This window comes from Canis aureus, chromosome 20, assembly GCF_053574225.1.
Source record: "Canis aureus isolate CA01 chromosome 20, VMU_Caureus_v.1.0, whole genome shotgun sequence".
Classification (NCBI taxonomy): domain Eukaryota; kingdom Metazoa; phylum Chordata; class Mammalia; order Carnivora; family Canidae; genus Canis; species Canis aureus.
This window is the reverse complement of record NC_135630.1, coordinates 44,754,884-44,772,380: the sequence shown is the minus strand read 5'-3', so window position 1 is coordinate 44,772,380 and position 17,497 is coordinate 44,754,884. Positions and strand designations below refer to the sequence as shown.

The window sequence follows — 17,497 nt, the reverse complement described above, 5'->3', positions numbered from 1 at the left end:
TAAAATCTTAAAAAAAAAAAAGCCTAAAATCAAGACTTAAAGGGAATGAGGTATCTGCTAGTACTTAGTTTGCCTGCCAAAAGAAAACTTAACCAAATTTCCACCTGGGAGAAGGTATCATCTGAAGATTGTATCATTTCTTTAGCAATCATTTTTCAAGAACCTAATTAAAATATAAGAGATGCTGAAAAACAGTACCAAAAGAAAAATTAGATAATATAGTCCACAGATGATCAGATATTGGTGTAATCAGAAAAAGGTTTTGAAGTAACAATCATTTTTTTATTCAAGAGAATCAAGTAAGTTGTGGACAACAGAAATGAATAGATAAAAAATTCCAATAGAGAATTTAATCTATTAAAAAGAATCTAAAAATATATTTTAAAAGATTCTGATGTACCTATTAGATCTGAAAAATGACATATCTGGAATTAAAACTTACTCATTTGGTGTAATATAGCAAATATAAAGGACTAGTGAACTAGAAGATAATAATAAATTAAAAATTAAATTAGCTTTTTAGCACATCTTGATTATTCTTTCCTGTATTTATGCTAGTTCCCTCAATCTTATTTTCTCAATCCATAACTTCCTTTTTCCAACTTTTTTCTACCTATTATTTCAATTTTTGTTTCTACTCATCTCTATTAAAGACCTATGTCTCCGATGTCAGTAGCAGGCAATATTAGGAAATTTAATTAAGTGGTCCGTTAATAGGTGCCTGGCAGGTTAACACAGAGAACACTATTAGTTATGCTACATGAAGTGCACAAAACTCTAGGTAGACAGGCACCAAGTAAATTTAACAACAAGCGAAAGATAAGGGCCTGGTGATACAATCTTGAGTCCCAAAGACTTCTACTTCTCAGAAAATTAGGGTAGCAAACAGACCTTTATTTCCAGAGAAACTGAAGTTAGGAAAATGATGTGTGAACCCATAGCAGAAAGCAAAGCCAGGTAACCATAGCTATGGCACAGAGTTACTTGGTGGCATTGTCTACAGAGAACTAACTGTGGCCCAGTTCCTGGAATTGTACTCCTTTGTCAAAGGTGTTAGACAAAAGCAGCAATGCCAGTGACCCCAAGCCAGGAAACATGAATTTATAATTTATAAATTTCTGCTGCCTTGGAATTGTATTGGTGTCAGAATCTAGTGATGTTTAAATGGGTTCAGCTATGAGCATTGGTGGGCCTTTGAGGAGAAGAAAATATAGTAGTCATTATACCAGATGTTGGTGCATAACTTAAGTTTGGTTATGTAAAAGTTACTTATTTCTCTTAGGTTTAGGTCCATCAGGTAAATCTTAAATTTGACTGTGTAGACCTAAAGGTTGGGGTTGCCTGCTATTCCTTAGAAAGAGATATGAAATATTAGCTATAAAATGATTTAGTTTTGTAATAAAATATGTAGGCTGTATGTTCACATGTGTGTTTATATTCCTAAGTTACCTTACGTTGTTACCAAGCCCTGCCTAACCGAACCAAAATTTTATTCTTCAAACTCTAGATAGGAAACAATTTTTCTTTAAAGATTTTATTTATTTATTCATAAGAGACACAGAAAGAGAGAGAGAGAGGCAGAGACACAGGCAGAGGGAGAAGCAGGCTTCATGAAGGGAGCCCGACGTGGGACTCGATCCCGGGTCTCCAGGATCACACCCTGGGCTGAAGGCAGGTGCTAAACCACTGAGCCACCCAGGCTGCCCTAGGAAACAATTTTTATCTGCAAGTGGATCTTGTCTCAATATTAAAAAGCTTATATATTCAGGATTTTTTATAATTTTAGATATATTGAGATATAGCAAAAAAACAAATTTCAAGACATCTAAAGTATGTATCATGATGACCTGACACATGTATACATTGTGAAAGGATTCCCCTTGTACACTTAACACATTAGTCGTCTCATATATCAATGCTTTGCTGGTTTTTTGTTTCATTTTGTTTTGTTTTGTTTCATTGAGAACATCTGAGTTCCAACCATCCCACCAAACCTCAGTTATACAACACTGTTATCAACAGTAGTCACAATGCTTTCCATCAGGACCTGAGAGCTTATTCATCTTATAGCTGAAAGTTTGTACCCTTTTACCAATCTCTCCCTGTTCTCCCTATTCCTTAGCCCCTACAACTACTTTTTTATTCTATGTTATTATAAGTTTGGTGCTTTTTCCCTTTTTTGTCCAAAGACTCTATGTATACATAATACCATGCAGTATGTATCATTCTCTCTGGCTTATTTCACTTAGCATAATGTTCTCACACTTCATCCAGGTGTGACAAATGACAGGATATCCTTTTTTCTCAAGGCTGAATAATAGTCCGTTGTATATAAATACCATAACTGGGATCCCTGGGTGGCGCAGCAGTTTGGCGCCTGCCTTTGGCCCAGGCGTGATCCTGGAGACCCGGGATCGAGTCCCATGTCGGGCTCCCTGCATGGAGCCTGCTTCTCCCTCTGCCTTTGTCTCTGCCTCTCTCTCTCTCTCTCTCTGTGTGTGACTATCATGAATAAATAAAAAAATCTTAAAAAAAAAAATACCATAACTTCTTTATTGGTTTAACCACTAAGGGACAGTTAGGCTATTTGTATACATTGAAGGTTTTAGATTTAGCTTTGTTTCTGTTGGGGCTCAGTCTCACAACCTTGAGATCATGATCTGAGCTGAAATCAAGAGTCAGATGCATAACTGACTGAGCCACCCAGGTGCCCCTGCTTTGGCTCTATTTTTTAACATTATTTGCCTCAGAGCTTTGAAGTATTAGCTAATAATACTGCTTTTGCACAAAATCTTTTTAGTAGCCTTCCCTCTTATTTTTTCTCTGCCTGGATTTTGCCTGTCCCACAGAATTTAATGACCTTGATCTTTATTTATTAATTCACTCACTAATTCACTCATGCATTCAGATATCTGAGCACTTACTGAACACCAGGTCATAAACAAAGTGACTTCCTACGTTTCATTTACCTCATCTCCCTTTAACAGTCTTTTCTCCAATCAAAAGAGCATCGCCTAAGTAATTCACACTAGTTTTCTCTTTTCGAGTATGATTGATAGGTTAGCTTGCTTGAATATTCTAGAATTTCTTTGTCATTGTTAGTATCAGTAGTTAAGTGAAAAATACATAAACAAAACAAGATTTTCTTAGTAGAGACTTAGTGAAAAATCCCAGACTTCCTTTGTGTCTCTTCATTAATTATGCTCAGCATTTAAAACTCATTTTAACTGAACTGTTTTAGGTATCTATATCTTTTTTCTCTTTGAAACATCAAATCAAGTGGACTTATATCTTTTAGTCTTTCTCTTATGGTTCACAGTAATTACTACTTTTTAAAAAAAAGTCAGTGTTATTGAGGTGCCATTCACTATCTTAGGTAAATTCATCCTTTTTAAATGCACAATTCTATAAATTGAGAAATGCCTACATACATATAAGTGTCACCATAATCAAAATACAAAACAGACCCGTCATAACAAAAGTTCCTTCATGCTTCTCACCAACTTTGACTCCTCAACTCTGATGTGTTTTTTGGATGACATAAACATGGAATTAAAAAAAAAAAAAACATGGAACTATATGGCATATGGCTTTTGAGTTTGACTTTCATTTAGCAAAATGCATTTGGGTTTCACACATATTGTTGTGTATAGCAATAGTTTCCTCCCTACTTATTGATAAATAGTATTCTATTACATGGATATACCACAGTTTTTATCCATGCACAACTGAAGTACATTTGGGTAGTCTTTATAGTCTGGCTGTTATGAACAAAACCACTAACAATGTTCATTTAGGAACTACTTTTTAGATGTGTATTGCTTAGAAATGAGGCATTATCAATAAGTCTGAAAATGATTAAGCAGGAAGATGCTAGAGACCTGGGCTCTCATACTAGTTTTGCTCTCGTTTGACAGTTACGTTGAAGAGAGAATTTAACTTCTCTGGGCTTACTTCTTTTATAAAATGTGTACATGATTTAGGGCTTATTCTAGCTTTAAAATAACATGATATTGTGATGCAGGTAAAGCATTTATTCTTGTGCTAAGAGAAGAACTTATAAATGGTTGCATACATCTTTATAAAATTAAGTTGTATGAACCCAGTATAACTAATATTTTAAATAACAGGTTATTTTGTCTCTAAGTCCAGTCACAAATGGTTGGGAAATAACATAATTTGCATAATGAATTTTAAAGGTCATCATAATCTTATGCTTTTTATTAATTATGTAATCCAATTGATTTTACATTAGAAAATTATTTTGGTGATGATTCTCTTAAGTAAATATTTGATAAAAATTTTCATTCAAAATATTTCAGCATTTATTTATTTTCTTATATATTTATGTATTTTTTATTTATTTTTAATTTAGATGGGTCTAGGAAAAACAATCCAGGCAATTGCAGTTGCTTACTTCTATAAGGAGGAATGGCCTCTTTTAATAGTGGTTCCATCATCTCTAAGATACCCTTGGACAGAAGAAATAGAGAAGTGGATCCCAGAGCTGGGTCCAGAAGATATCAATGTTATTCAGAATAAAACTGATGTGGGGTAAGAACAACTTTTTAATCATTAAGGGGGGAAAAAAAGCCTTGCATGTATTTAGTATATATTGATGTTTGGAATAAAATCTAACCTATAAATCATAATTTATAACTAAGAGAATAGTGTGGGGAATTTTATTCTACATTTTTAAAATATGATTTATCTAAAACGCAACAGTATATTTAATGTAAAATTTCTTTATGATATATTTTTAAAGTAAATGTAAATATGTATACTTTTGAAGATTTAAGTAATATGCCTACTTTATATTTACCTTACATATACTTAAAACTGACTATTTTGGCATTGAAAATTACATTTCTCAACTTTTCAGTGGTTAATTTGAAGCTTTGAGCTTTTTTGTCTGTAACAATGGTAGATTTTGCTTTCCAAGTTGTTGGTTAATATGCAAGTTTTATATATAACTCAAAATTAGTAATAACAAGTAATATTTTGACTTCTTTAGTATAGTAATTTATAATTTTATTATTTTCTGTATTGAAAATGCTTGGTGATTATTTGAAGTATCTCCTCAACAATAAATCATATTTAACTATTGGGTTTTTAAAATTTGTTTCCTAGCCATTGGGTTAAACCAATCTTGAATATTGGTAACTTATTACATTGTGTATCTAGGAGAATTATGCAAATTATCATGTTTCCTAAAGTTCAAAATTACCAACTTCTGAGCCTCAAATAAAAGGCAGTATACCTCTGTGAAATAAATGTTTCTTAAAATGTATATTTTTTAATTACAATATTATTGTATTTCTATTCTCTGAGATTGTTCACATAAAGAATATTTGTAGAAATAATGTTGGCCTTTGGTGAATGTCCTGACAAAACAGTCGGAGGCCTTTTCTCTTTTGACCTTTGAACTAAAAGTCTATAAAATATATCTTTATGGGCCTATGGAAATTTGGACAGTATTTACATGATCAAAATAAAATGTTGGCAATAATCATAAATTTCCTATTCTCCAATAAAACTGTATAAAATTTAAGACTTAAGGATTTAGAGAATATAGAATGCACTGAGGACTTTATAGCCACTTTTTGTTAACTATATTTTATTTATTTATTTACTTATTTACTTATTTATTTTTTAAAGATTTTATTTATTTATTCATGAGAGATTCAGAGAGGAGGCAGAGACATAAGCAGAGGGAGCTGAAGAGCTCCCCCTAAGGAGCCTGATGTAGTACTCGATTCCAGCCCCAGCATCATGCCCTGAGCCAAAGGCAGAGACGCTCAACCACTGAGCCACCCAGGCATCCCAACTACAATTTATTTAAAAGTTTACACTTAATTTTCTTAAAATACATATCTTGTATCATCTTTTATTTAGTTCATCCAGTTTTCCTTATTATTTAGGAAATACTGTTCTACAATTAAATAGAGACCAATATTTTTACTTGGATAACATTTGGTATCTGTTAGATAGTACTACAACTCAGATATAACTTTTTTGGAGGATATCACCTTAAGGAAAGAAAAACTTATGCAGTGTCTTCCACATGCTTAAAGAAACAGTTTATTTCTTTTCTTTTTTAAAGACCTTCTTTTTTTTTCAAATTTTATTTATTATTTGAGAGAGAGAGAGAGCATGAGTAGGGGGAGTAGTAGGCAGAAGTCAGAGGGAGAGGGAGAGGCAGGCTCCCCAGTGAGCAGAGAGCATGATGTGGGACTCAATCTCAGGACCTTTGGGCTCTATATTAACTAGATTTACCCAGGGCTTAAAATGTAGTTGATATTAAGAAAAACATGCTATTATAAATATTTATGCACACGACATGGGAACACCCAAATACATAAAATATTTATTAACCAAAGTTAAGGAACTACTTGATAGTAATACAATAATAGTAGTGGTCTTTAATACCTCACTTATATCAATGAACAGATCATTCAAACAAAATCAACAAGGAAACCGTGGCTTTGAATGACACACTGGACCAGATGGATTTAAGAGATATAGCCAGAATATTCCATCCTAAAACAGCTAAATACACATCCTTTTCAAGTGTACTTGAAACTTTCTCCAGAATAGATTCCATATTAGACTGCAAAACAAGTCTCAACAAATTAAAAAAGTTCTAAATCACACCATGCATCTTTTTTGACAACAACACTATGAAACTAGATATTGACCACAACAAAAAATCTGGAAAGAACACAAATACATGGAGGTTAAATAACATATTCATAAATAACAAATGTGTCAACCAAGACATCAAAGAAGAAATAAAAAATTACTAGGAGAGAAATGCAGATGGAAACATAATGATCTATCCTTTCTTGAGTCCTTACTTCCAAGGTGACTAAGAAAAGAAGGAATAATGGTTGTGCCAAAAAGGGCCACCACCATGTACAGACTGTTAACTGTACCAACTGTGCCTTTTGCATGCCCAGGAATAAGATCATTAAGAAGTTGATTATTTAAAAAGAAAAAAAAAAAAAGAAGTTATTTAAAACATAGTAGAGGCTACCACTGCCAGGGATGTTTCCAAATGAGTGTCTTCAATGCCTATGTGCTTCCTAAGCTTTATGTGAAACTACATTACCATGTGAGTTGTACCATACACAACAAGGTAGCCAGGAATCACTCTCCAGAAGCACAGAAGGACTGAACACCCCCACCTCAATTTAGACCTGTGGTTGCTACTCCACAACCACCACCAAAGCCCACATAAGGAGCTAAGTCTTTCAAGACTGAAGAGCTCATCTCTGAAAAAAATAAAATAAAATGGAGATAATGCTTTAAAAACAAACAAAAAAGAGTAAGAAAATACAGTGATCCAAAATGTTTGTAATGCCCCAAAACTGGTCCTAACAGCAATGCAGGCATACCGCAAGAAGCAAAAAAATCTCAAATTGATAATCCAATTTTATACCTAAAGGAGCTAAAAAAGAAGAACATCAAAATCCAAACCAGCAGAAGGAAGGAAATAACAAAGATTAGAGCAGAAATAAATGAAATAGAAACTTAGAAAAAAAAAAAAAAAAGAAAGAAAGAAACTTAGAAAAAGAACAAATCAATGAGACCAGCAGCCTCTTCTTTGAAAAGATGAACAAAGTTGATAAACCTCTACTCAGACTCATAAAAGAGAGAGAGTTCTCAAAATTAAAAAAATCAGGGACAGTTGGGTGGCTCAGTGGTTGAGCGTCTGCCTTCGGCTCAGGGTGTGATCCTGGAGTCACAGGATCAGGTCCCACTTCAGGCTCTTTGTGTGGGGCCTGCTTCTCCCTCTGCCTGTGTCCCTGCCTCTCTTTCTGTTGGTCTGTCATGAATAAATAAATAAAATCTTTTTTAAAAATTAAAAAAATCAGAAATGAAAGGAGAAATAACATTGAACACCACAGAAATTCAAGAATATAAGAGAATATTATGAAAAATTATATATGTTCACAAATTAAACAGCCTAGAAGAAATTGATAAATTCCTAGAAACATATAACATTCCAACAGTGAATCAGGAAGAAATAGAAAATTTGAACGAGGGCAGCCCTGGTGGCGCAGTGGTTTGGTGCCGCCTGCAGCCTGGGGTGTGATTCTGGAGTCCCACATCGGGCTCCCTGCATGGACCCCCTTCTCCCTCTCCCTGTGTGTGTGTCTCTCTCTCTGTGTCTATGAATAAATAAATAAAATCTTAAAAAAAGAAAAAGAAAGAAAATTTGAATGGGCCAATTACCAGCAATATATTTGATTTAGCATTCAAAAAACTCAAACAAAAGTCCAGGAGCAGATGGTTTCACAGGAGAATGTTTATTTTTTTGAGATTTATTTATTTGAGAGAGAGACTGACATGAGCTGGGGCTTGGGGGAGGCAATGGACAGGCAGAGGGAGAGGGAGAGAAAGAATCCCAGCAGACTCAATGTTCAGTGCAGAGCCAACGTGGGGCTTGATCTCATGACCCTGAGATCAGGACCCAAGCCGAAATCAAGAGTTGGGCACTTAACTACCTGAGCCACTACTCTCCCAAACATTTAAAGAAGCATTAATACCTATTCTTCTGAAACCACTCAAAAAAAAAAACAAAAAGTAAGGAATATTTCAAACTATTCTATGAGGTCACCATTACTGTAATGCCAAGACCAGAAAAAGACCACCAAAAAAGAGAACTACAGGCCAATATCCCTTATTCACATAGATACAAAAATCCTCAAAAGAAAATACTAGCAAACCAAACCCAGTAATATTTTTTAAAAATCATTCACCAGGATCCATTGGAATTTATCTCTGAGATGCAGGGATGATGGTTTACTATTCATAAATAAATCAACATGTTATATCACATCACTAAGAGAACAGATATGAACCCTATGACCGTTTTAAAAGATGTAGAAAAAGCATTTGTCAAACTACAAAATCCATTTGTGATTAAAACCCTCACAAAGTAGGTTTATAGGGAACATACATCAACATAATAAAGGCCTTATATGAAAAACTCACAGCTAACATCATCCTTAATGGGGAAAAACTGAGACCTTTTTCCTAAGGTCCAGAACAGACAGGGATCTCGATTCTCAGTTTTTATTCAACATAGTACACAAAGTACTAACCAATCAGACAAGAAAAAGGCATCCAAATCAGTAAGGAAGAAGTAAAACTTTGACTACTTGCAGATGACATATGCTAAAAATGAAAACCATAAAGACTCCACCAAAAAACTATTAGAACTGATAAATGAATTCAGTAATATCACAAGATACAAAATGTACAGAAATCTATTGCATTTCTATACACTAATAATGAAGCAGCAGAAAGAGAAATCAAGAAAACAATCCCATTTACAGTTGCACCAAAAATAGTAAGATGCCTAGAAATAAACTTAACCAAAGATGTGAAACACCTGTATTCTGAAAACTGGAAAACAATGATCAGAAAATTAAGGACAGCACAAAGAAATGGAAAGGCATTTTCTGCTCATGGATTGGAAGAACAAATATTGTTAAAACATCTTACTACCCAAAAAAATCTACACATTTAATGCAGTCCATATCAAATGCCAACTGCATTTTTAACAGAACTGGAACAAACAATCCTAAAATTTATATGGAACCACAAAAGACCCTGAATAGCCAGAGCAATCTTGACAAGGAAAGAATAAAACTGGAAGCATCATAATTCCATAAGTCTGGAATTATGATGGATTAAGTGGATTAAGTACCTAAACATGAGTCCTGAAGCCATAAAAATGCTACAAGAGAGCACAGGCAGTAATTTCTCTGAATCAGTTGTAGCAACGTTTTTCCTAGATATGTCTCCTGAGGCAAGGAAAACAAAAGCACAAATAAACTATTGGGACTACATCAAAATAAGAAGCTTTTGCACAGTTATGGAAACCGTTAGTAAGTCTAAAGGGAACCTGCAAATTGGAAGACATTTGCAAATGACATGTGTGATCAAGGGATAGAATCCAAAATATTTAAAGAACTGATAAAACTCAACATCCAAAAACCAAACTACCCAATTAAAAAATGGTTAGAAGATATGAACAGCTATTTCTCCAAATAAGATATCCAGATGGCCAGCAGACACATGAAAAGATTCCTAACATGACCCATCATCAGGGAAATGCAAATCAAAACCACAATGAGATATCAGCTCACACCTGTCAGAATGACTTAATTCAGAAACTCAAGAAACAACAAACAGTGGCAAAGAAGTGGGTAAAAAGGAATACTTGTGCACTTTTGCTGGGAGTAGAAACCAGTGAAGCCACTGTAAAAAACAGTATGGATGTTCCTCAAAAATTAAAAATAGAACTACCATTTGATGGGGGGATAAGTTTAGATGGCAGAATAGAAGAGGCAGCCTGAGCTTGCCTTGTCCCTCGAACACAGTTAGATGAACATCAAATCATTTTGAACAATTAGGAAATCAGTCTGAGAATTAAGAAAACAATCTGCACAATTAGAGGGAAAGAATGTGGCAGATGCAAGGTTCAAAGCCATGAATTGGGGGAGACAAAACTGAAGGTACCACAAAGGGGAGGAAGCCCATTTCATGGAGCGAAGTTAGAGAAGGAAAGAGAGAGTAGTGCTTAGGGCTCACACAAGGCACCACATCAATGGATGCCCTGGGTCTCACTGGGAGGGATCACTCCCCTTTCTAGAGTACATCTTGAAGAGGTTATTTTGCCTCTTCAAAGACAAAAGGCCTGCTGGGAGCCATTGAGCAGCCATTAAACAGCAAGGGACAAAGGAGCTTGCAGAGGGCAGATAACCTGGTTGCAGCTTTTCACTATGCTTCACAATAGATTTTAGCCACAGTTCATGAACCATGCAACTGCTTTTGTGGGACAGAGCAGTGCTGGGCAAGCCCAGAGGCTGTCCTCTGGTGGAGGGGGAATTGGTCCATGCTTTGCTAGGTCCTTTAAGATTTAGAGTTTGAATCCCAGCCCCCAGCTAGAGATAAAACACAGGAAAACTGTGGCACCAGTCATACCAAGGGTGGGGCACAGATGGGTTAAGGGCAGGGACCTGATGAAAGCTGGGGACACAGAAGAGAAGATTGTTGCTTTTTTTGTGACTGCCTCCTGAACAGTGGTGGCTGTAAGTTTCCCTCCCTGGGGTTCAGAGGGCATGGTGACACTGTCTTCCACCCCCAACCCCACTCTGTGCCCATCAGCACAGTCCAACTTCAGAGAGAAACAGCACCTCCAGTGAAGGCTGGAGTCACTGACAGCAAACCCAGCCTTGCACCCATCAGGGGCATCTTTCTAAGGGCAAGTCTGACTGTGAGCCAGCGTCGCGGGCCTCTACCTCAGAAGACCAACACAGCACCCCTGCCCACTTACCTCACTCCCCTCCATGTACCAGGTCTGCTGATCATAGTGTGCTCCAAAATGTCAGCTTCAGTTCTGGTGGAAATAAGCTTAACAAACTAACCAAAGCACCACCTGGTTATAGGTCTAAATACTCCCCCACTGCAAGCAAGAAGGAACTCTGTAGAGTACTCACCTATGGGAAAGAGCAGCCAAAACACAAAAACAGTGCACATAGCATACACCAGAAACACTTCCTGATGCTCCAGACTCTGGACAGTGTATGGCCCCTTCTAAATATAGCATTACTTTCAGAAGCAGGAAACATAACAAATTTTCATAGTATGCAAAGGACAGAAACTTAGATGACAAGATGGAGGAATACTCCCCAGAAGATCAAGAAGAAATCACAAGCAAAGATTTGATCAAAACAGATACAAGCAATATATCTAAACAAGAATTTAATACAGTCATAAGAATACTAGCTGGGCTTGAAAGAGGTGTAAAAGACACCAGAGAACTCTGAATGCAGAAATAAAACACCTAAAAACTAGTCAAGCTGAAATTAAAAATGTTATAACTGTGATTCAGAACTGAGTGGATGTAATCACAACGAGGATGGAAGAAGCAGAAGATTGAGTAGGTGATATAGAAGATAAAATTACGGAAAATAGTTGAAATGAAGAGGGAAAGAAATCTATTAGATTGTGAATTCAGACTTAGGGAACTCAGCGATTCCACAAAGCACAATAATGTCTGTATCATAGGAGTCCCAGAAGAAGAGCAGGAAAAACTGGGCAGAAGGTTAATTTGAACAAATTATAGCTGAGAACTTCCCTAATCTGGGGAAGGAAACAGGCATTCACGTCTAAGAGACACAGAGAACTCCTCTCAAAATCAATAAAAACAAGTCAACATCAAGATATATCATAGTCCAACTTGCAAAATACAAAAGTAAAGAGAGAATTCTGAAAGCAGCTAGAGACAAAATGTCCTTAACCTACAAGGGTTGTAACAGCAGACCTATCCACAGAAATTTGGTAGTCCAGAAAGGAGTGTCATAATATATTCAACATGCTAAATGGGAAAAATATGCAGCAAAATTGTCATTCAGAATAGAAGGAGAAATAAAGAGTTTCCAAGACATGCAAAAACTAAAGGAGTTCATGAACACTAAACCAACTTTGCAGGAAATACTAAAGTAGATGCTTTAAGCAGGAAGAAGAGACCAAAAGAAACAAAGAACAGAGACAACCCACAAGAACAGCAACTTTACCGATAATATGATGGCTCTAAATTCATATTTATCAGTAATTACTCTGAGTATAAATGGACTTAATGCTCTAATCAAAAGATATAGGGCATCAGAATGGTTAAAAAAAATCCCATCAATATGTTGCTTACAAGTAGAGATTCATTTTAGACCCAAAGACACTTCCAGATGGAAAGTGAGTTGATGGAGAACATCTATCATGTTATTGTATATCAAAAGCAAGCTGAGGTAGCCATATTAATCTAGATTTTAAACTAAAGACTTTAAGAACACATGAAGAAGGACACTACATCATAATAAAGGGGTCTATGGAACAGGAAGAATTAACAATTTTAAATATTTTTGCCCCCAATTTGGAAGCAGCCAAATATTTAAATCAATTAATAACAAAATTAAAGAAACTCATTGATAGTACAATAATAATAGGAGACTTTAACACCCCACTCACAGCAGTGGACAGATTATCTAAGCATAAGATCAACAAGGAAACAAGAACTTTGAATGACACACTGGACCAGATGGACTTAACATATATTCAAAGCATTCATCCTAATATAGCAAAATACACATTCTTTTTGAGTGCACATAGAACACTTTCCAGAATAGATCATGTACTAGGTCACATCTCAGGCCTCAACTGGTACAAAAAATTAAGATTGTACCATGCATACTTTCAGACTACAACATTATGAAACTTATCAACTACAAGAAAAAAATTGGAAAGACCACAAATACATGGAGGTTAAAAAAATCCTACTAAAGAATAAATGGGTTAACCAGGAAGTTAAAGAAGAAATTAAAAAATTCATGGAAGCAAATAAAAATGAAAACATGACAGTCCAAAATCTATGGGATGTAGCAAAGGCGGTCATAAGAAAGAAGTATATAGCAATACAAGCCTTCCTCCAGAAGCAAGAAAAGCCTCAAATACACAACCTAACTTTACACCTAAAGGAGATGGAAAAAGTGCCGCAAATAATGCCCAAAACTAGCAGAAAAAGGGAAATGGTTAAGATAGAGCAGAAATAAATGCTATGAAAATCTAAAAAGAACCAGTAGAACAAATGAATAAAACTAGAAGCCACCTCTTTGAAAGAATTAACAAAATTGAGAAACTCCTAGTCAGACTTACCAGAAAGAAAAGAGAAAAGACCCAAATAAGTAAAATATGAATGAAAGAGAAGAGATCATGGGAAGCCCGAGTGGCTTAGCGGTTTAGCACCTCCTTCAGTTCAGGGCGTGATCCCAGAGATGCAGGATTGAGTCCCACATCAGGCTCCCTGCATGGAGCCTGCTTCTCCCTCTGCCTGTGTCTCTGCTTCGCTCTCTCTCTCTCTCTCTCTCTCTCACTCTCTCTTGCTCTCTCTCTGTGTCTCTATGAATAAATAAATAAAATCTTAAAAAAAATAAAAAAACAAAACAGATCACAACCAAACCACAGAAATACAAACAATTATAAGAGAATATTATGAGCAATTATGTGCCAACAAATTTTGCAATCTGGAAGAAATGGATAAATTCCTAGAAACATCTAAACTACCAAAACTGAAACAGGAAGAAATAGAAAATTTGAACAGACCGATAACCAAGAAAGAAATTAAATCAGTAATAAAAAATCTCCCAACAAACAAGAATCCAGGGCTGGATGGCTTCCTTGGGAAATTCTACCAAACATTTAAGAATTAATTCCTATTCTTCTAAATCTGTTCCAAAAAATAGAAGTGGAAGGAAAACTTCCAAACTCATTAAATGAGGCCAGCATTACCTTGATCCCAAACAAGACAAAAAAACCCCACTAAAAAGGAGAATTACAAACATGTATCCCTAATGAACATGGATGCAAAAATTCTCAACAAGATACTAGTTAATTGAATCCATCAGTACATTAAAAGGATTATTTACCACAATCAAGTATGATTTATTCCTGGGCTGCAAGGATGGTTCAGTATTCACAAATCAATCAACATGATTATATTAATAAAGAGTAAGAACCGTATGTCCTCCTAGATGCAGAAAAAGTGTTCCACAAAATGCAGCACTCTTTTCTTGATACAAAAAACCCTCAAGAAAGTAGGGATAGAAGGAAAGTACCTCAGGATCATAAGGGCCATATACGTAAGAACCACAAGTAATATCATCCTCAATGGTGAAAAACTGAGAGCTAAGGTTAGGAACATGACAAGGATGTCCACTCTCACTGTTCAACATAGTACTGGAAGTCCTAGCTTCAGCTGTCAGAACAACAAAAAGAAGTAGAAGGCATTTATATCAGCAAGGAAGATGTCATCCTTTCACTATTTACAGATGACATGATACTCTGTATAGAAAACTCAAAAGACTTCACCAAAAAATTGCTAGAAATGATACATTAATTCAGCAAAATCACAGGTTATAAAATCAACATACAGAAATCTGTTGCGTTTCCATACTAATATGAAGCAGCAGAAAAAGAAATCAGGGAATCGATCCCATTTGCAATTATACCAACAACCATAAGATACCTAGGAATAAACCTAACCAAAGAGGTTAAAGGTATGTACCCTAAAAACTATAGAATATATATGAAAGAAAATGAGGACAACACAAATGGAAAAACATTCATGCTCATGGTATAGAAGAACAAATATTGTTAAAATGTCTATACTACCCAAAGCAATCTACACATTCAATGCAATTCGTATCAAAATAACAGCGTTTCTCACAGAGATAGAACAAACAATTCTGAAATTTGTATAGAAGTAGAAAAGACCCCAAAATAGTGAAAGCTATCCTGAAAAAGCAAAGCACAGTGGGAGGCATCACAATTCTGAACTTTAAGCTGTATTACAAAGCTGTAGTCATCAAGGCAGCATGGTACTGGCACAAAAACAGACACATAGGTCAAGGGAACAGAAAAAAAGAACCCAGAAATGGACCCACAACTGTATGGTCAGCTAATCTTTGATGAAGGAGGAAAGAATATGCAATGGGGAAAAGTCAGTTTCTTTAACAATTGGTATTGGAAAAACTGAATAGCTTCATGCAGAAGAATGAAACTGGGCCATTTTCTTACACCATATACAAAAATAAATTTAAAATAGATGAAAGACCTAAATGTAAGACAGGAAACCATTAAAACCTTAGAGGAAAAAACAGGATCACCTCTTTGATCTCAGCTGCAGCAACTTCTTACTGCACACATCTCCAGAGTCAAGGTAAACAAAGAAAAATGAACTCTTGGGACCTCATTGAGATAAAAATATATATTTTTTTAGATTTTAGTTACTTATTATTTTAGAGAGAGAAAGGAAGTCAGAGTGTGGGGTGTGTGGTAGTGGTGAGGAGTAAAGAAAGGGAAGGAGAAAAATCTTAAGAAGATTTCCTGCTGAGTGCAAAGCTCAGCATGGCATTCCGTCTCATGACCCTGAAATCGTGACCTGAGGCAAAATCAAGAGTGTACCACCACCAACTGAACTACCAAGGTGCCCCAAAATAAAAAGCTTCTGCACAGCAAAGGAAACAATCGACAAAACTAAAAGGCAACCAATGTGATGGAAGAAGATATTTGTAAGTGACATATCAGATAAAAGGCTAGTATACAAAATCTATAAAGAACTTACCAAACTCAAAACCCAAAAAGCAAATAATGGGCAGTTAAGAAATACACAGAAGACATGAATAGACATTTTACCAAAGAAGACATCCAGATGACTAATAGACACATTGAAAAAAAATCCTCAACATTACTCAGCATCAGGGAAATATAAATCAAAACCACAATGAGATACCACCTCACACCTCTCAGAATGGCTAAAATTAATAACACAGGAAACAACAGATGTTGGTGAGGATGTAGAGAAAAGGGAACGCTCGCTCTTACACTCTTAGAATGAAACTGGTGCAGCCACTCTGGAAAACAGTATGGAAGTTCCTCAAAAAGTTAAAAATAGAACTACCCTGTGACCTGGCAATTGCACTACTAGGTATTTATCCAAAGGATACAAAAATGCTGATTCAAAGGGGCACATGCACCCCAACTTTATAGTAGCACTATCAAGAATAACCAAATTATGGAAAGAGCCCAAATGTCCATTGACTGATGAATAGATGAAGCAGTAGTGTATATGTGTATATATATACATTTATATACATTTATATACATAAAGGCATATACATATATATATACAATGAAATATTACTCTGCTATAAAAATAAAATAAAATCTTGCCATTTGCAGCAACATGAATGGAACTAGAGTGTGTCATGCTAAGCGAAATATGTAGCCAGAGAAAGAAAAATACCATATGATTTCCCTCATATGTGGAATATAAGAAACAAAATATGAACATTGGGGGAAGGAAGGAAAAAAAGGTAACAGAGAAAGAGCAAACTATAACAGACTCTTAAATATTAGAGAAGAAACAAGGTTGAGAGAGGGGAGGTGCCTGGAAGGATGTGCTAAATGGGTGATGGGCATTAAGGAGGGAACTTGTTGGATGAGCTCTGGATGTTACATGTAAGTGATGAATCAATAAATTGTTCCTGGATATAGTTCCCAATGCTATACTGTATGTTAACTAAGTTGAATTTAAATTAAAAAAAAAAAAGAACTACCATATGATCTCATGACTGGTTATTTCCTCCTAAGAATATTTAAAAACACTAATTCCAAAGGATATATGCACCCCTATGTTACTGCATTTTTATTTACAATAGCCAAATTATGCAGTCAGACCAAGTGTCCTTCAATGGATGAATAGATGAAGAAGTGGTATAAATATACATATGTATATATACAGGGAGATACTATTCAGCCATAAAAAAGAATGCAGTCTTGCCGTTAACACCAACCTGCAGTGAGTTACTGAGTATAATACTGAGCGAAATAAGCCAACCTGAGAAAGACAAATACCATATGATCTTACTGA

At 35.5% G+C, this 17,497-nt stretch overlaps 1 protein-coding gene and 1 pseudogene across 4 annotated transcripts in view; both read left to right on the top strand.

The window, feature by feature from the left end:
• The window catches only part of ZRANB3 (zinc finger RANBP2-type containing 3), a 300,848-nt gene that overhangs the window by 161,639 nt on the left and 121,712 nt on the right, over positions 1-17,497 (top strand). For all 4 annotated transcript variants that reach the window (XM_077861515.1, XM_077861516.1, XM_077861514.1 and 1 more), the window contains exon 4: positions 4,376-4,554. In XM_077861515.1, the coding sequence (XP_077717641.1) occupies positions 4,376-4,554 (179 nt within the window). The remainder of the gene's footprint in view (positions 1-4,375; positions 4,555-17,497) is intronic.
• Positions 4,921-7,240, top strand: LOC144291348 (small ribosomal subunit protein eS26-like; annotated as a pseudogene).